This window comes from Pagrus pagrus (genome assembly GCF_965226575.1).
Source record: "Pagrus pagrus genome assembly, chromosome: 10".
Lineage (NCBI taxonomy): Eukaryota > Metazoa > Chordata > Actinopteri > Spariformes > Sparidae > Pagrus > Pagrus pagrus.
Window position 1 is genome coordinate 32,561,069 of NC_140194.1, and position 20,916 is coordinate 32,581,984.

The following is a 20,916-nucleotide window of genomic DNA, read 5'->3' on the forward strand; positions in this document are numbered from 1 at the left end:
CTTCAACAGAGTTCACCCAAAGGCATGTGGGAGATTACAAGGTCAACTGGAAGAAGGTTCTTTGGTCTGATGAGACCAAAACTGAGCTTTCTGTCCATCAGACTAGATACTATATTTGATGGACACCAAACACTGCACATCACCACAAACACACCATCCCCACCGTGAAGCATGGTGGTGGCAGCATCATGCTGTGGGGATGCTTCTCGGCAGCAGGCCCCGGAAGGCTTGAAAAGGTAGAGGGTGAAATGAATGCAGCAAAATATAGAGAAATCCTGGAGAACAACCTGATTCAGTCTGCAAGAGAACTACAACTTAGAAGATTTATTTTCCAGCAAGACAATTACTCGAAGCATACAGCAAAGCTACACAGAAAAGGTTCATAGATAACAAGGTGAATGTTCTGGAGTGGCCGAGTCAAAGCCCAGACCTCGATCCAATAGAGAATTTGTGGCTGGACTTGAAAAGGGCTGTTCATACCCAATCCCTGTGCAATCTGACAGAGCTTGAGCAGTTTTGAAAAGAAGAATGGAGTAAAATTGCAGTGTCCAGATGTGCAATCCTGATTGAGACCTATCCACACACACTGTGATTGTCGCCAAAAGTGCATCTACTAAATACTGACTTGAAGGGGGTGAATACTTGTGCAATCACTTATTTTACATGATATATTTTTAATTAACTGACATTACTTTGTAGAAATCTGTTTTCACTTTGACATTCAGGAGGTTTTTTGTCAAAAAAGCCAAATTATATTGAACATGATTCCATTTATAAAATGCTTCACATAATGAGTTGCTGGAATTTCGGCCTATTCTTGTGTAACTGAGTCAGGTTTTCTAGGCCTGCTTGCTTACACATGCTTTTTCAATTCTACCAACAATTTGTGTTGAGCTGAATCTCAGGAATGGGTCTCAAAGAACTACACTTCCCAGAGTGCACCAGCAGCAGCAAACTGGCTGCTTGTTACCTGATCAGTCATTGTCACTGATTTGGAGCACCTGTGAAGACATGGAGCTCAGTCATCCAGACAAAAACTTCAGAGAGAAGAAGCTCCAAGTTCACTCATAGGTTCAGTCCAAAGATGCCAATGGTCGGTGAAATGTTTTATTTACTTTCATGGTGTTTGTAATGCTGCTTAATATGTTCAAGTTTATGTTTAACTGCTGTGTAGATTGGTTAAGGAACACATTGCAGCATTGACTTTATTGATTTTTTGTTAAATGAGTTTGTGCTAAAATAATATTTAATTTTGAGTTTGAAAAATTAAAAGTATAAGATACAAAAGGATAATACAAAATTAAAAATGTTAAAATTCAGTTAAATGTTAAAACTTTACTAAAAATCTGGAAAATTCATGAAATTAGATTTTTCTTTATTCCATTTAAAAGGCTTAAGTGGTTCATTCATTTAAAATGTTTAATTGAATGTTTAAATTCATTTAAAATTCATTAAAAATGTTTTGTATGGTGGTTTGGAGCAGTGGCGTCTTCCTTTCTGAGTGGCATTTCAGATTAAATCGATGTAAGACTTGTTTTTACTACATTACTAGTAGCAGCCTTCCTGAGCTGTATGATGGCTGTATGGTCTAGGGTTGCGTGATATGTTCAAAATTTTCAACCGGCCACCGTCAGCCCATCAACTGGCGGTTGCCGATATATTCAGCAGTTCTGTGTGTGGTGGAGAAAAAAAAAAGAGGGGGGATGTTGCATTCATGTGATGTCGGAAAAAATGTAAAAATGACTTTCAGAATGGGATAATTCACATGAACGCCACCTCATGTCAGAAAAGCAACTCGGATCTTCCGACACCACATGAATGCAGCAAAAAAGTTTAGCGTGCTTTGCGGACGCAGGGGGCGAGGTCTCAGGCTACTGCAATGGAGGAACAGCTTGTTGCGAAAAAGAACACAAAATCCCATATTTGGAATTATTTTGGATTTAGACCTGACACAACCAGCAAGCCCAAAGACACAAGTCAGGTAATTTGCCGTCTAATTTGCGAATACATCATCCTGAAGAGCACGCCAGGCTAACACCGAGACAGGCGGCTCCCTCGGAGCAAACAGGTGGGAGATCAGGATAACATACCTGTCCTATTACAACGATCGGGGTGCACAACTGCACATCTTTTTTTGATGTAGTTCTCAAATGTGGTTTTTGAATTAATGTTACTTTCGGCTCCGCCATTTTCTGAAAGACTCGTCGGAAATCATGTGTGAAGCTGGCAGTTCGTATATGCAAACACTTTGAATTGTGCTCTACATATTAATTATGTAACTATATGTACCGTGTTGAATTCTGTCGAGGCAGACCATTAATTAAGCAAAATAAAATGACAAAAGTCGCCAAAAATGAAACCAACCGTGATGGACTCAGCCAATGGGCGATATATTTGTCCAATCGCCCAAGCCTAGTGTGGTCCCATGGTATTTTATACGTGCCTGCAATTGTTTGTAGAGATGAACGAGGTACGACTCGCAACTCCCGCTATCTTAACTAGGTTTGTTTTAAGCCTGTTGGCTAGGTCGCTTTTACTGTAGATTTTAAGCAATTTAATTTTACTTCTTGGGCACCGACAGGGTTTGAGTTATTAATATATATAAAAGAATCATATTCTTTCTCAAATATTATTTAAAATCTTATAAAAGATTAAACTGCTGCATTCAGATTTTAAAAGAAAATTGGAAAAAAGGCTGCCTGTCTATTAAATAAACCAGTTTCAAAAAAAGCTTTGGTTTTCTCTTTAGTTGAGGTAAATTTAAGCCATGGTTTGAGAATTTTATGGTACTCAAATGGCTTACTTTGGGTTTTTGAGGTATGTTCAGGCAAAGGATTCAATGTATAATATGATACTATTAACTCATATGTTAGTGATATGTAATTCTTGCATGTAAAAGCTTTTTATCTAATTTTCATAACAATATTAGAGTATAATTTTTATTTCGTCCCATCCGAATATGTGTATCCTACAAACTACCATCCTTTCCCATGCTGACACATTCCCTAAGACTGCAGCCCTCACTAATATGCCTGATTGGTTAAAGATTAATACCAAAGGATTGTAGAAGACTTATAAAAACCTCTGTGTCAGAGCATATTGTGGAGGGTCAGGATCTCTGTTTGAGATTTAAACAGATTAAACACAGACAGGTTTAATCTCAATCTATAATCCCATTGTTGTTGTTCAGCAGCAGATGATTCTTTTTGTCTGCTTTTTTGAGTTATCAGCTGCCTTTAACAGTGTACATGCAAACATACACACACAGACATACTGTGGATTAAAAATACCAGGGAACCATATGAGTGATGTACTGTACACTGGCAGCTTCTTTTATCACTGCTGTGTGTTCAACAGGCTGGATGACATGGGTCAAAAGGTTTAAAGGGTTATTCCATTCTCGATGTGATGCTGATTTCTGATACTGACACTGATCACATTGCTTTTACTCTATAGTAAAATCCCTCAGGGGGTTAAAAAGCAGATTTCTTACAGACAAATTTTTTCTTTTCATCATTTATTAATCTGTCAATTATTTTCTTGACTATTAAATTAGTTGTTTATCTATTGAGTGTCAGAAAACATATGACAAATGTGGATGTGTTTCCTGCCTAAGCCCAAGTTGACTTCCTCAAATGTCTTGTTTTGTTGAAAATCAAAAGATATTCAGTTTACCGTCAGAGAGGAGAAAAGAAAAACTTCACATGTAAGAAGCTCAAATCAGAGAATTTTGACTTTTCTTTATAAATTACTCAAACCACTTAATTGGTTATCACATCAGTTGGCGATCAACTGAATAATTAACAACTAATCAATTAATTGATTCATTGTTGCAGCTCTAATATACACATATATTGTAAAACCTACAAAAAACCTACTATGTCAGGGTTGGAACGTTATCTCTATTAAAAACACACCACTGACCTACAAAATAAAAAGGAACTAGGAACTACTACTAACAACACAGAAGGACAATAATGTAAACATCTTGGCCAGAGAAGACAAATGGTTTAAAAGAAGAGTAAAATAATCCATATATGTCAAACCACCATCTTTGAACAGAGGAGGTGGCCTCTGACATTACTAATCACCCACCTACAATGCAGTACTAAGTTCCCTCCCCAGACAGCTTAACCATTCACACCTGGGCTCACCTAGCCCTAGCAACCCACCTGAAGGCCGGTTAAGTCAATGACCCACAAGTGGCCCTAACGACTCTGAAACTCAGAGCTCACACGTGTCCTTAACAACTCTATAAGAACACACCCACACAGAGTTTAAAAGCCAGCCAACTCCTCTCCAGTTAGTTAGAACTGAAGAAGCCTCTTGGATGAGCGGTGAAATGTCTTTAAGAAAATTAAACACACCCAGTTCCCTACAATACAGCACTTGGACATGGCATGCTCATCTCTCATCTCATCTCATCTCATTTTCTTTTTGCCGCTCATCCGTGAAAGTCGCGGGAGATGTTGCCGCTTTATCCCCCCCTTTTCGGGGATTTGCGAGGTGGCTGGAGCCAATCCCAGTTTTTTATGGGCGGAGGCTAGGGTATATCCCTGGACAAGTCGCCAGTTCATCGCAGGGCCCTTCTGGCCACAGGGTGCCAGCTGCACACCAGGAGCAGTTTTGGGGTTTAGTATCTTGCTCAAGGATACTTCGGCATGTAGCTCAGTTCCGCCCAGGGGAGCTGGGGTTCGAACCAGCGACCTTCTGCTCTGCCCACTGAGCTACAGCCGCCCCCATGGCACATGGCATGCTGTATAGTTTATTAAAACAGTGTATGTTATATGCTATGTTCGATTTTATATAACTATATTTAAGTGCTTTGCCTGTTAGCTCTATGTTACCACATAATGGGAATTCCCATTAATGCGTTGGCAGAGGTTAGCTTGCGACAGTGATAAAAGTATATTTGTTAATGGTCAGTTTTAATTCACATACTTGACATAAAACGATGTTTGCTCATATTTGCAGGTATATTAAGTATTTAATGCGCTCCGGGAACTAACTAATAACTGCTGACTTCACATTGTTAACTCAATCTGCTACTGTGTAGCTTTAACACTGAGCAAGCTCAAAGGGTCAAAATTAAAACTCAAAATTCCCAATAGGTTTAAAGTAGAGCCACCTATAGTGGAGACATTGAGTGTCAGGAGAGGGCAACTGAAACACATGTAGCCTATATCTTGATGTTTTCTATTGTTTTTATTCTCATAGCACTATCTTGTTGAGCTAACTTCATAAAGTATTTATTTTCATTCATTGCAGTTTACATTTTGTTTTCCACTTTTATGAGGTCTAGTCAAGGGGTTTAAAAGGACAGTTTACAAGTTAAATTTTATAACTGACAGATGTTCATTTAAAGGATCACATTTGTGCAGTTATCAGGGGATCTATTTATTTAGGCCTAAGAGCTCATTATATTTATTATTTTCTGCAAACAGCAAGAACAACTAAATGAAGCAGTTGACTTCAAAAATGATTTTATTTACCAGTTGTGTATGCAGTATAGCTGATACTGCTGAAAAAAGACCGAATATGACTCATGATATGTTGTCTCTGGAAGTATACTGTATGTTTTAACTATGTCCCATGGTTCCCATGGTAAGAAGTGAAATTATACTTTTGTTATCAGAGAGAGAGTTAAGCACCGAAAAAGGGTAGTGTTAAGTACCTGTATCGAATTCCAGGTACCAGTATCGGAAGCAGTATTGGAAGTGGTATTGGTTCAAATGTGAACAGTACCCAATCCTACCCATGAGGGGCCACAATCTTCACTACATACCATCATCAAGGCGTTAAGGATTTGCTGACCAAATTTGAGGTAGATTTGGTCAACCTTCTAGCAGGAGTACATAGAGGTAGAGAAACATGCCATTTCCTGTTGCCACTAGGGGGCTCTATGACTGTTACATATTATTGTTTCTTTCTTCAGGACGGGACTGTAATCAAATGTGTGAAGTTTGGGGCAAATTCCACAATGTATAATCGAATTATAGCAATTTTCTGTTTCATGGCACATCGAGGTATATGTGCAAATCACCCAAAATTTGCACTAAAATTAAAAAGGCCGACTTCCTGTTGGATTTAGGTCACGGTACCAAGAGACGTTTTTGTAGGTCTAGGTGCGATACGCATGTACAAAATTTCATACATGAAGCTGAAAGTACTCTCAGGGGCATCATTTTAGGGGGCACCAGCGAGCCATTTCGCCTTGCCCATAGCTGAAATACGTAACCCTACTCCGACTGTTGTCTGCTGCTCCTAATGTGTATGTGTGTTTCTCACTCAATGAAATTAGTTGAGCACCCCTGCTGCTGCACAGTTCGGTGTTCGCTGTTTATTCAAAATGTATTAATATTGAATTTTTCGTGTGTCCAAATTGCACCAAAAGCAGACAGAGATTCCTTGCCTTACAGTTTGATGATTATTGCTGACCTCCACAGGCCCTCCTATAGTGGCTGGGCCAGAGAAAGCTGTCCCATTTTATCCCCCTTATGGGCGGCCCAGTTTCAACCCCCCATAGTGTGTGTGTGTGTGTGCATGTGTGTGTGTGTTTATAACAGTGACCTCACTCTTTAGTGCCCACCATCTGGAGCCCTAAGGGCTGCCATATGGCTGAATCCAGTAAAGGTCTGCAATAAGCTTGTGCTTACAGTAAAGAGTGACACAAAGAGCACAATTCCTGCTGTGAGGGTATGGTATTACCCTTACCACCTACAACTACAACTACAACTAGAAAACAATCACGCTTTCCTTTAAGATGCTGTATTTTCTACCCACTGGTTTACATAATCATAACATTTCATTGTGCACCAGGTAAAACAGGGAATACATTAAGTAAGGAGGCAAGATGTTAAAGTGTAATTTGTCAAATATGGACAGAATTTGAAGGTAGCTCCAAGAACATGCAGAGCGAATATGGCTGGACATCGAATTAGGAATAGCAAACATAAATTAAAGGGGGTCTGACCAGGACTATGACTTCGGGGACAGCAGGTGCGGATAGAAAGAGAGTTGGCATCATTAGCAGGTGAAAAAATAAAGAGCCGAAATAGTTTTGCATCTTGAGGATTTCAACAGGAATTCCGGATTTATTTAGACCAAACCAGAGGTATTTGTAGAAAGTCAGACCAAGCCTGTGCTGGTGCTCTTTATTTTGTTTATGTCCAGTTTGAATGAAGTGTGTTTTGAAAATCAGTTAACAAGACAATTAAGCTCATCTTAATTTGGTATAAGAGGAAAACCTGAATTTAGAAGGTGTTCAGTATTTCTGTTTGGCAAGGAAAATAATAGTAGAAAACAGTATTTAATTTCCTTACATTTTGTGAGTTTATTTTGTTTATTACTATTATTATTATTATTTATTCACTAGACTAAAAGCTGACATATATCTGCCAGTTGAAACTACGTCAGATATCATTATATTACCTTGAAGTAAAAAAATGGTATTATACGACAGGACAGGCTGGGGCTAGCTGGTTAAGCATGCTAACTTCAGTAGACAACTCTGCAACATAGTACACCAATGTCTTTGACATGACGTCAAGACCGTTGTTTCTTCATATTCTGTTGATACCGTTAGTTAATTATTTGAATGTTTTAAACTAAAATTCAGGCCATATCCTAAAAAAACAGTTACAATTTACAGTTACTACTGTGGCACTGAAAGGTTACCAGGTTGGATTCTTGCATGATAAATGACTAGAATGCATTCACAAGGAAGTCTAGTCAAGGTGAGTTAAAACAAGAAGGAAGAACGCAAAAATGTAAAAACACAAAAATTCAAAATGAGTTATTACAAGTACAAGGAACAAAAGTGATAAAACAGGCAAAATCACAGAATAGGAAGAGAGGGAAAAGAAAGAAATGATCATTTTAAAAATAAAAAAAAAATAAACGAAAATAGAACAAAAATGAAAAAAGATAATCTCAAAAAGTAAATGCGAAAATTTACCTTGGCTAGCTTTGTAGCTTCCAGCTAGTTGGGCTTGTTTGACTAACTAGGCTCTCTTCAGCTCCACCCACGCTACACCTCTCATAGATAGAGGGCAGGAAGTGGGTACCCCCATAAATGAACAACGATAAGTCGCAAAGATAACTAACTACCTTTTGTCCTTCTAGTCCATTCTGCTTTTTACTTCTGCCATTTGAACTTCATGTGACATCAGAATCACGTGAAGACAAACTATTCCATTACCATGCAGCTGTAATAGTAATGGCTGTCCGCTGTGTTACCCGCAGATTCCACTGGATACGGTACGGCTGCGTTACGGCTCTGCCACGGCGGCGGAGCTGATCCGTAGCACTCTAGTCTATGTGTTAACTTCCACCAGGTCAGCTGCGCTGCGTGTCTGCTGCATCCCAGCTCCGGCAGTCCTGCGGATCAGATACGCAGGACTTCTATTCTGGCGGACACCGCAACACAACGCAGCAATTCAGCCGAATTTATCACAGAGCAGACAGGAAGTCAGACACGAAACAACAACAAGACATCCGGATGATTTTCAAAATAAAACACTCCGTGTTTATACAAACACAAAAAAGAGACAAATACGAGCTCTTCTTCTAATCCGTCGGTCGGGAACACTTCGTGTTGTTGTGTTTATAACACATACATATAACTGCGGTTGTGTGTGATTATGTAATTATCGCGGGAACTCCAGCTGATCAACGGAGCTGCGCCGTGGCGGACTCAAAACGCAGCTGGTGGGGGTTGCCGGACGAGAACGACGGAGCAAAATCGTACTGGAGCCGTAACGCAGCTGTACCGTAGCTGTACCGTATCCAGTGGAATCTGGGGGTTACAGCTGCGTTACGGCTGCGTTACGGCTCTGCCACGGCAGCGGAGCTGATAGGTTTCACTCTAGTCTATCTGTTAACTTCCACCGGGTCCGCTGCGCTGCGTGTCTGCTGCGTCCCAGCTCGCAGGACTTCTTTATCTGGCGGATGCCGGAGCACAGCACAGCAATTCAGCCGAATTCAGCATGGAGCAGACAGGAAGTCAGACACGAAACAACAACAACATGACATCCCATTAATTTTCAAAATAAAACACTCCGTGTTGATGCCAGCACAAAAAACTCAGAAAAGAGTCAAATACAAGCTCTTCTTCTAATCCTTTGTTGTGTTTATAACACATACGTATAACTGTGGTCATGCGTGATTATGTAATTATCGCGGGAACTCCTCGGTCTCCTAACTCCAGCTGTTCGGCAGAGCTGCGCCGTGGCGGACTCAAAACACAGCTGGTGGGGGTTGCCGGTAAGTGTAGTGCCTTTTAGAATGGTTTGCTCTAAAGGAAAGAAACCCAATACTTTAAGCTTTTTCTTTGTTAAAGCTTCTGCAGCTAGTGTACTTGAATTTTATTTATCTGCAACATTATGTTGTATAATTACAGTTTTGCACAATTAATGTTCTCAAAACGACATATTACGTTTCTTTCTTTTAAAAAAAAAAACACATTAAGCAGTTTGGCTTTCCTTAGGGTCTATGTAACCTGTTCTGAAATGGTTCTAGTATAATTTATATATCGTGATATATATCGTTATCGAAGAGGCTGCAATGTATATTGCAATATGGATTTTAGGCCATATCGCCCATCCCTAAGCTGTAATGATAACACACAACCGTTACTACAACTTCCAAAGTGGTCCTTCTACAGCCGGTTCTGTGGTAGTGATACACCTATAATATTCATGAGACTGCTAGCACAATATTTGTGTTGAACTGTTACCATGGCTACCACTGCAGCATGACAGTACTAGCCAGGCTAACCCTGCAGTACTGATGCAGATGGATGCAAGTCATACATTGTATTAGACATCAACCTCCCTATGTAATCCTTTCAGATCTTTTTACATTGTGTACATCAAAAACAAACATACACGCAAAGTAGGGGCATGCAAACTGGTTAGGGGAGAAAAAGGTGAGAACATTGCGTGGATAGAGAAAACTGGGTACAACTAGGGGGGTCCGGGGGTATGCCCCCCCGTAAGAAAATTTTATCGATTTTAGCAGTTAAATGTATCAATCTGGACTACTCTGAAGAGAAAATTGAAAGATTTGTTTAACTTAAAAATGTATTATTTACCAATGCATTGTATCAGCAGGTTAAAGACAATAGGCATATAGAAATTGCACAAAAGACCAGCTCAGCCCTAAAGCCTGTACAAGACAAAACAAGATGACGAAAATCACTTAATAGTAGTTTATTTATTATCTATTATTATGACAGACTTCCACTGCATTTTGGGAGATGGTAATCAATGTTCAGGCATAGCAAGCAGAGAAAAAGATCAAATTTGATCCTGTTTATATTACAATAATTACTCGTATTAAGTTTGTACTCTAAACTGATGTTTAACTCTACTTCTATTTCGTACGTGCTACGCCTTCTAACGGGCTTTGCTATTGGTTTATTTTGGAGAAGCAGCCCACCTGGGAGGGGGTGACTTCTCTCCCCATCTCATGTGAGGTGGAGAAGGGGGAGAAAGCTTGGGCACATGCTGCGCGCTGCCAAGCCAGCACACGCGCTGGATGAGAGCTCAGCACCCGAGTCTATCACTGACGTTTAGCATTTACTCCTGATTACTGTTTGCATGCCGACGAGGCCGGGCGAGTAATGTTCTCCTCATTTCCATAGTTAACCGTTCCTGCTTCAGCCTTAGATCGTGGTCGGGAAGCACAGCGGAGACTTTGGTTTGCCTCCAGGGCCGAAGTTGATGCTAACTTCGGGGCTAACCGTTAGCCTAGCTCCTCCCTTACTTTACCCAGCAGCTGGGAAGCAAGACACGGGAACTTTCCTGGGTCCTGAGGAGCTTCAGTATTTACTCAGAGACAAACAGAAACCTAAACTGTACATTTACTACTACTAGACAACTTTACTGTTAATTTCTTTTATTCTCCATCACTCACACCTGTCAGCTCTGAGCCCAGCCACCGTCTCTCTATCTCTGGCTTCACCACTCGCTACTTTTAAAGGAGCCACGCTACTCTTAAAACACCATGTTTCCATCCAAGCATGTTTATGCGGCCTTTCACATTGGACTAGAATTCCATTGATTGTGGAATCTGACGATTATGCAAAATGATCGCGGTCAGCTCAAATAATCGCTATCAGCCGATTATGTAATAATTGTGACAGGCCTAGACCCCCCCCCCAAAAAAAACAAAAAAAAACTTTCTCCTCAGATCTACACGAATCTCGTAGATGACCTATTTTGAAATCAAAACGGCGAATTTCGCCGAAAGGTGAGGAGTTTGCATGCCTGAGGTAGTGACTCTGGTAAGAAAAGCTGTCTGGGGAATCTGTTTGGAGCAGCCACTTGTTTAAAAAAAAATATATCGAGTGCATGTGTGAATGCAGAAGAGTCCTATCATTCCACAAAGATACATTGGGGATGTATGAGAGATCTGATCACTCAGATCACATTCAGGGGTGGCTGTAGCTCAGGCAGTAGAGCCGGTCATCCAGATGAGAGCAGGTTGGTACTTTGCATGGCAGCCTCTGCCATGAGCATATAAGAAATGCAAGTCTATTACATTCGGAGCCACACTGAAGGACCGCCTACTCAACTAATGTCCTCTGTGAAATGAGAAGAAGAAGAAGCTACAACAGGCAGAATGGATTTCCATGTTGGATCAGATTGCCAGTATGTTTTAGTGGTTTTCATTCAACAATTTTAAGTTTGAGGTTTTTTACAGGGCAGTCCTCTACATGGATACATGAACCAGTCACCTCTCTGTCATGAACCCATTTATCTTGAATCTGAACAGACCTTTCAAATGAATCAGTCAAGCCATAACCAGAGCACCAAAGCCAACACCGGCCAGCTGTTTGTCTTCGGGTACACAGGATTCAAGGGCCCAGGCAAAGTTTTCCTCATTGCTGTGGTCTGTAATTGTGTCGTGGCCTCTGTGGTGAGGAGTGATGGGTAATGCCTCCTACTGATCCAGGAGTCCCACTCCTGTTAGCTAGACCTGAGCCACAAGCAAACAGGAGTGGACCGCCCAAGTGAGATCATTCTATGCAGTATGTGGACCAGATGAGGGTGTCTGGCACAATTTTGCTATCTGGGTTATGATTGGATCACTCAGGCTGGTGTTAAAACCTTATTAGATCAGGGTCTGTGTGAATTAATGATAAAGGTGCCAAATGATAGCAATTTCTCTTGGTAACTGCTGCTTGGTAACTCCCTTTGGGCTATGCAACAACAGAAAAAAGTTTAGAAAGCAGCTTGTTGTAGTTAATGTCTGCCTCTTCACTTTTCAACTACAATCAGTACAGTCAGATAATGCAACAGTCGGTCATTGATGACTTCATTACTGAAATAAAAAGCTTGTGTTATTATTGTGCTGCAGTCGTCACTGCTAACTCTGCTTTTACAACACATGTGCTATCTCTGTTAAAACCCTTTCACATGTCACTGTATCCCTTTTGTTTATTACATACAAGAAATGTTTTTAAATGTGTCTGATTGTATAGCTTGACACAATCAAATATTGTTGGTTTGTATTGCAGACTTTCAATATTTGGATCACAATCTTTAAAATCGTTACCTATCAGATTACATGAATAGAGATCTCCACTTGGCTGCTGGATGTACAACTAGTTTTACAGTTACAATAACAAAATTTGGACACTTACTACTACTATTAATACGTTAGTAACTACCTACAATAGAATTTCTCTGTATCACTTCCAACACCACATCTCCTTCTCTTCCCTACATTTCCAGTCAGAACAATGTGCATATTCTGCGACTGTAGTGCTGAAGCACCACAGACAACATTAACTGTCTTGCTTATGTAACAAGTCCTACTGTAGCAATTAATTCCAATTTGACTCGTTTCAGCTCATTAGATGAATTATCGTGATGACAGCATTCGCAAGACAGAAGACTGAGTATGAGCTGCAGACAGAAAACCTCATCCTCTCCAGCTCTCTGTTTATCTCACTCTCTCTCTCCTTCCCTCTATCTCTGCATCTTGCTGCTTGTGAATAAATATTTGATTTCCTCCTCTCATCATATTGTATCATAGACATTTTTAGTTGTCTATAGACAGCTCCATCCATAGCTCAAGAGATTTCAGACGGCTGTGAAAGCCACTCACTGGAACATTATATAAATACATTTATTTCAATCTTACATTCATTCTTGACGTACACAAGTATGTCAGCAACTGTGGCAGTACTGGTGTTATTTCTGAAAAGTCATTTCTGTGGTACTCTCTGGCAGGATGAAGATACCCCCCCTCCCTCCGATCGTTTTTATTCTTTCACTCCACCTGCTCTATTTCCCTTACACGAACACACACACATACACACACACTACATTTCTGGATACAGGTATATCTGCAACACAAAGCTCATAATCTGTACCTTTGCCTCAACAGGATGCAAAGGGAATCTTCCTTTGGCTCACCATCTGAGAACTGTATCAGTGAGAAATACTTCACCAGCTATTCCAATATGCCATGGAAAACATAACTAACTGATTAAGAGAAACATGATTGTAAAGTTCTCGTCTACTGTACTTTGTAATTTCAGGGCCATAATTTACACAAAGCCACTTATTCCACTCAAAATCAGGAGGAAAGTTGCAACAAAATGGTAGTGCCTGTTTTCAAATGAATATTTTGAATAAGAACACACTGTTTAACTGGCAACTGCAATATCCCCAGACCAAAAAATCATGCAATTTTGTGAGTTGTTGAGTTCGGAGAAACTTCTCTTTGTGAAACGAGAAATTCTTTATTATTTTGGCGTGTACATGCAGCACAAGTACAAGTTGTTTCTACCTTTGTATAAATCACACCCCCAGGATAAATGCCATTGCTACAGCATGAAGTTGTTTTTGGTTTTTTTTGCAAAAGCAACACAACTCAACGCATACAGAAATACGGATGTGTGGACATTCATCTTTAAAAAAGAGCCTGAGTCAGAGCAGGGAAAGTGTCAATAAGTTAACACAAAGTTTTATTCAGTGTTGTCCAGTGATTTATTAATCTATTTGCGCATTGACTTTGAGCCTTGTTCATTGTCCGTTGCTGTTTGCATTTGACTTAAGATTAAAATAGCCATACTGCTAGTGTTTTACAATAATTGTTCTACCTGGAGATAACGGGAGAGCTCTCACAGAGACCTCTGTGTGTGCGCCGGGCTGGACAGCAGCTGCAGCAAGCACCTCTGGTGGTCGCACTGTTAAGCTTTATAAGGCTACATTACAATTGCTTACTGGTAGGGCTGGGTATCAATCAAAAAATTTCGATACCGGTACCAATACTGATACTTTCACTTCGATACCGGTTCCTGAACAATACTTTTTTCGATACCAATTTTATAATATTAATTCTAACACAAAGAATATTACATAACACATTACAGTACAAATCTTGAGTTTTATTTCAGCTGTTTTTCAACAGATTTACAGTGTTTGATTTGATCTTTTTCATTGCAGGCAACACAAAACATTTTTTTTCAGCTTCTGGCCCCTGCAGTATTTGCAAAACAATGATTTTGGTGTTCACTGTCTGATAACAGAACAGGTCCATCACTCAACAAAATATAGAGAACTGTCCCACAAAGCAACATCACATGACAATACAACTGTAAGGTAGTAACTGGTTGTGTCTTTGGCAACTTATATGAGGAAAAGCCTCTGTCCGACCGACTCTTCGTCACATTTCTGGCCGAAAAACAGCGTCTGTCCCCGTCAAAAAACTTAAACTCACCAACTGTTTGTCAACCCGACCGACCGAGGCGCCGGCTTTCTGTGTGAATTATACTCTGGTTCGTCTCTTACGCCGGAGCTGCTCGGCTCTGTGTGAACAACCAACGGCGGAGAATTGGCGAACCGCCGCTGCGGCGATAATGCGGCGTCTGTGTGAGAAGGGCTGGTAACTTGTGACCATTGCTTGCACACTGTACGCCAAAATCATTTTCCCGGTTCGCACGTACATTTTTTAAGGGGCAAATGCGAGTGAAATACTCGCAGTATAGAGCCCTGCACAGGCGGACTTTAGTGCTGAGAGGAGGATGGTCGGTCCGCTCGTCTTGCAGTCAAACACTTCCTGCATGCCGCAATCACGTGTAACGTTACAGCCAATCATCGGCAGCATTATCAGATCTTGATCCCGTAACCTCTGGGAACCGAAACCTGGCACCGAAAGACGAGGCATATTTTGATACTCAGTACTACAGAAGCATTTCGGTCGGTGCCATAAAAGAACCGAAGTTCGGTACCCAGCCCTAGTTACTGGTGAGGATAATTTTAGATGTTGCTTACTGTTTATAGCCTTTACTATTTACAACACCAAGATCTAGTTTGTAGGCTAACAAAATATAGGTTTGTCCAGCGCCTGTTTGGCGTGGAGTGGATGCACGATTACACATTATGTGAAATAAACTAACCCTAACTTTAGATAGTCCTGAGTAACAAACTAATATCCAAGGAGAATTTTGATTTTTGCACACAATAATCTGCTAATTAATGTGCTTTGACACACACTTTGATATGGACTAAGTCAATGAGGAAATAAAACAGCGTGTCTGGTTCAAGTGGAAGGAGAGAGAAGCTCAGGGCCCTGATGTGTCCACTGTAGTCTGGACTGTTCACATGTGCTACTTGTTGGTTTTTGGTGCGCACTGCAGCTAATGCAAGATCAGCTGGATAAAATAAAAGGCCTCCCCTCCTTTTCTGCCGCATTGCGGCACCCTTATTGCTGAAGTAATGGCATCCTCCGAAAGGACAGACATCTGTAAGCCTTAGCTAGCTTGGTAGCTTCGAGCTAGATGGGCTTGTTTGACTAACTATGCTCTCTTCAGCTCCACCCACACTCCACCTCTTTGCCCATTTTTGGTTAGCTGGGAGTAAGGCTGGGTCAGGCATTGCTAAGATGGCGATGGCTAGAATAATCCTCATTAGGCTTCATTCTGGTTCTTCAGAAACCTATGGGTCTCATCACGGTGGCTCAGTCCACTACTTCATACAGTCAATGGTTTGCATATGATGTCACATAATTCTGCTGCTATGGCACAAACTGCAGATAGAGGGCAGGAAGTGGGTACCCCGATAAATGAACAACGATAAGTAGCAATTTCAAGTGACATCAGGATCACTTGAAGACAAAGAAACTATTCCATTACCATGCAGCTGTAATGGTAAAACACAATCGTTACTACAACTTCCAAAGTGGTCCTTCTACAGCCACTTCTGTGGTAGCGCCTTATCATATAATATATGAGACTGTTAGCACAATATTTGTGCTGAATTGTTACCATGGCTACCACTGCTGGATGAGAGTATTAGCCAGGCAAACCCTGTAGTACTGATGCAGATGGACATAATTCATACACTGTATTAGACAGCAACCTCCCCTATGTAATCCTTTCAGACCCTTTTTACATTATGCACATCAGAAATATACATACACTCTCTCGCTCTCTCCCTTTCTGGCGCAGGGGCAAACACACACACACACAAAGCACATAAAGTAGTGGCAGTGAGTGGAGCTGATATGATTGATGAAGTCTTTTAGAGTAAGATAATCCTACACAGTGGCTAATGGCTTACAACACCAGATGGGCTGCTATCACTCTCTCTTTTGCTCACATACTCTCTCTCTGTAACACACACACACACACATACACAGGCACAAATACATCAAATGTATTTTGTTACAAAATACAAATACTGGCTCATCGAATGTATCACAATAAAATACAAATGACTGATATTTGACTAAAATGCAAGTAATTTGTTATTTGAAAATACAGCTATACACTTCATACAACTGATATTATCACATTTTAGGCATTAAATAGCTTCGATATGGGTCTGAGCTTAACCATCTTACATTGAAAAGATGAGCTCTCCGTATAGCCCACATCATAGACTTACACAAATCTGCCAATCAGGATATCTTGGAGGTGGAAGGCTACTGTAAGAATTCAGGGGTGTTGGAAGTCTATTGACACTCCTAGCTTTTCTAGATGGCTCAGGGAAATGGTTTCAGGAATACATCTTGAGAGGCTTCGTATCAATTCAAGGACTGGTACATTATCGGTTGATTCTGACAGTATCTGGGGCCCCATTACCGAACATATCAACTCTCTGGCAGGTTAGTCTTTGCCCCTGCGCTGGTTTAAGAGTTGTTTTTTTTGATTATTGTTATGTGTGTATGTATGTATGTATATATATGTATATGTATGTGTATATATACATATATATATATATATATATATATATATATATGAGTATTGTACTTATATAAATATATTCCTCGCTGATTGCTTTGTTCCTTATGATAGGCTGCTGCTCCAAACGGGAAAGAAGATGATTGTTTGGCTTTTTGTGGGGTGGTATTCCTAATATTGTCTCCGTTACTATAAGACCGGGAGACAATCATTTAATTTTTGTAGCTGTCTGGGTTGTTGTTTTTTTGTTTTTTTGTTTCCCATTTTTGTGCTGTGGCTGTTTTTGTTTGATGTCTGTACTTGTGTGTTGTTATGAATTTAAAATATAATAAAAAGAAAGTTAAAAAAAAAAAAACAGCAACTTAGGAAACTGAACAGTTAGGCCACGGCGATGCTCTTATTCTTTCAGATGATAATTAAACTGGGCATTTGGCAGATGCATTTTCTGGACTGATAAATATATGTGCAGTAAGTCAATTTCTAAGATCTCCAACTTTATAAGGAACCACTTCAATGAGTGCAAAGACACAAAACGGTGTCAGAAAAACAAGGTATGTTGATGAAGGTAATTCTAAGTGCTATATCGTAGGCAACTGGACTGGTTTCAGTTTCTTCAAGAAGTTTCACCTTTCATCCAAAAGGCTTCAGAGGCCTTGAGGGGGGTTTGCAGGCTTTTAATTCCTTATTTAATTCCTTAAATAAAACATTTTTTTTAAACCTGTGGATAAAAATGTGTCGTATTTGAGAATAAAAATGGTATATTTAATGTTTGAGAATATCAAATACACAAGTACACACTCTTTACAAATTGTCATGGTGTGTGGCCCGTCAGCCCTGTTTGTGTTTGTTTTTCATTCCCTGTTGTTTTTTACCAACCTGTTTCCCCCTCCGTTTCCCTCACCTGCTCCTTCCCAGTGTGTGTGCTTGTGGGCGTGGTTTGCTGCTGCAGCAGAGAGACGCAACTAAACTTCATCTACTCATCAACAGCCACTACATAACTCTGGTCTTCACTTCTCTTTGGCATCAAATAAAAAAATAAATAAAACTAACTAAGTGGCCAAAAGCACTTAAATAAGTATTTGAATGCATTTAACTGAAATAATGTCTATCTCTGTACATGTAAACACACAAAAACAACCCTGAGAAAAGGTCATCAAGAATAAAAGCACAGGAAGCAAGAGCTTTTTCTATTGCTTAATCTGAAAAACCTGATAAATTCCCCAAACGTTGTTACATATCACTCTCGTACAGGCTTCAGCTGTATGAGTCTCTCCATTCATGTGGTTGATGTGTAAAAACAGGATTACACTTCAGGGAGGAAAGATTAAGTGATTTGGTGAGTAGATTTTTAGTTGGCTAACTTGGGGCCTAATTCTTGCTAATGAATTGCACAATGGAGATTAAATTACACCATTATTCCTAATGCAAGGTGTGTGTGTGTGTGTGTGTGTGTGTGTGTGTGTGTGTGTGTATGCATGTGTGTGCATGTGTGCATGCATGTGTGCGTGCGTGAATGCATGCATGTGGTGTATGCTTTTGCACATGTTTGTGTGTTTAAGGTATTATTGTGTTGGATTGGATGGATTTATGAATTATTTCTCCATGTTTTGGCTTCTGAGCTTGCCCTGCTAAAGAGGGTGTTAAAACAAGCGTCTGTGTTGATTTCCTTTTGTCCTCCCTGTCCTCAGTCTCTCTGACTCAGACACCTCGGTTTTTCAAGCTCTTTCCCTCTCCCTCTCTCTTCCAGACCACTAAATTAATCTGATTAAACTAACAGCTGTCTGTGATTCTGAACAACAATAGCCGCCTACTCAGCAGAAGATTAGCATCATTCCATAATGAATTATGCAAGACACAGCAAGAGAAGTTGCCGAGAGACAGCAGTACAGTATACAATAATCAGTGAAATAATACATGATGGAGGAACTAATCATGGATGAACGGATGGACAGAGGAGGTTTGTTTTAATGCCAGTCAACAGAAATATCCTTCATCCGCCACAGAACTCATTTGTACTTCTATAGGAACACAGTAAGATTTTTGATAAATACCCCTCAGTAAAGGGGATAAAATGACTAAATGGAAAAAGGTAAATATATTCGAACAATTACACAGTCTGGTCGGATCAGAAAGTGAAATCACTTGACTGTAATGCAGCCTTTAAAACCAGGAATAGACAACACTTATGCCATATCACAATACAATAAAATCCAAAATCTGAGACCATATAAGGTCTCATATCATGATAACGAGCCCAGCCCCAAGGAGGACATACAAGTCAATTGTTCGGCTAGGAGAATCAAGGCAGCACTGAAAGTATGTTATATCTGCCCCAGAATGAAAATATATTCAAATGTAAAAAGGTTGTCCTAGTACAAATATACATATACTCAAAACAATATATATCAATAAATAAAATAATAAAGGAGCCTTCAAAAATCTGCTGTTTTTAGAGGGTCATGCCGAGAACCCAAACAAGAGAAATAAGTTGACAGACCTCAGCTTTCTAAATTGAACCTTTTTCCACAAGAATTTCAACCATATCACATCTTCATCAGCAGATATACTACTTCTTAAGTTCTCTGGATAACAGAACGTTTTAACATCTACAGTAACATAAAGAGCAAACTCCACTTGCTGATGAAGACTGTGTATTATTGTCAAATGCTCTGGAACAAGCAAGTGGACCTTTAGTTGACATTGTTTTGTTGTTTTGTTTTTGTTTTTGTTCTCCAGCCTTAGATATGGCTATCTCTGAAGTTAATGGTTTGCAAGCTCTAATAGTGTCTCTTATGAATCTGTCTTTGTCTACCTAGAGAGCAGTATGTGATGAAGTAGATACGCCCCAGAAAAAAAAAAAATCACAACCCAGCATACCCAAAGGGAAAAGTGCATGAAAACAGTATCAGAGAATCATTAGGTGGTGTTGTGTATGAAGAATAAACTATGTTTGATAAGTAGAACAAGGAGTTTCCCTGCCGTTGTGCTCAGCCCCATGCTTGAAAGCAAGGAAGGACAAACAACAGGTAAAGCAAACTAGCACAGAGAACAGTCTATCTTCATTCCAAGCAGTTCTACGTGTTCCAGTGAGTGATTAGGAGGAACAGGGACTCAGACTGTTTCTGAAACCTCTTCTGAAACTTCCTCATCTTACCTTTCTTGGTTATGATAATTCGAAGCAGAGGATTGGCTGATGAGACAGCTTTGTGGAAGTTGTCATCGTTGTTGATTGGAAGGAGGTCTCCATGGATGTCAGCATATCCCAGCAGTACATCGACACCAGGGATGCGATGGATGGTTTGGAGGAGGCGGTAGAACTCCCGGAAGCCACCCGGACCATTCCTCTTTAAAGCAAAGCGACGATATTCTGCCTCAAACTGAAGAAGATAATGAATATAGACGTGAAGTTGTGTTTCCCCATGAATATTTCCCAGTTCAGGATGGGAGAAGATCAACTTGTAATTCAATACACTGACACTGGAGAAAAACTAGATTCAGTGTTTCCCATTAATTAATGAGATCCTGTCTCATATTGATCCAAAAATGTTTTTCACCTCTTATAATAGTGCTGAAGATCTGTAACGTTATCACGCTGTTGCAGCCCCCATGGGCTAGCTTGTAGTCAATATTTTACCAGTCTGTTTGTCTGTTTTGTTAATTTAGCTGGGTAGTACATAGCCTTCATCTTTCTGTCTGTGTTTTATTTCACTGCCTGT

The 20,916-nt window shown here is 40.1% G+C and overlaps 1 protein-coding gene across 1 annotated transcript in view; it reads right to left on the bottom strand.

Moving 5' to 3' along the window:
• The window catches only part of pard6a (par-6 family cell polarity regulator alpha), a 50,492-nt gene that overhangs the window by 21,192 nt on the left and 8,384 nt on the right, over nt 1–20,916 (bottom strand). Inside the window, exon 2 of the mRNA XM_084364747.1 lies at nt 20,355–20,577. Within this exon, the coding sequence (XP_084220873.1) occupies nt 20,355–20,577 (223 nt within the window). The remainder of the gene's footprint in view (nt 1–20,354; nt 20,578–20,916) is intronic.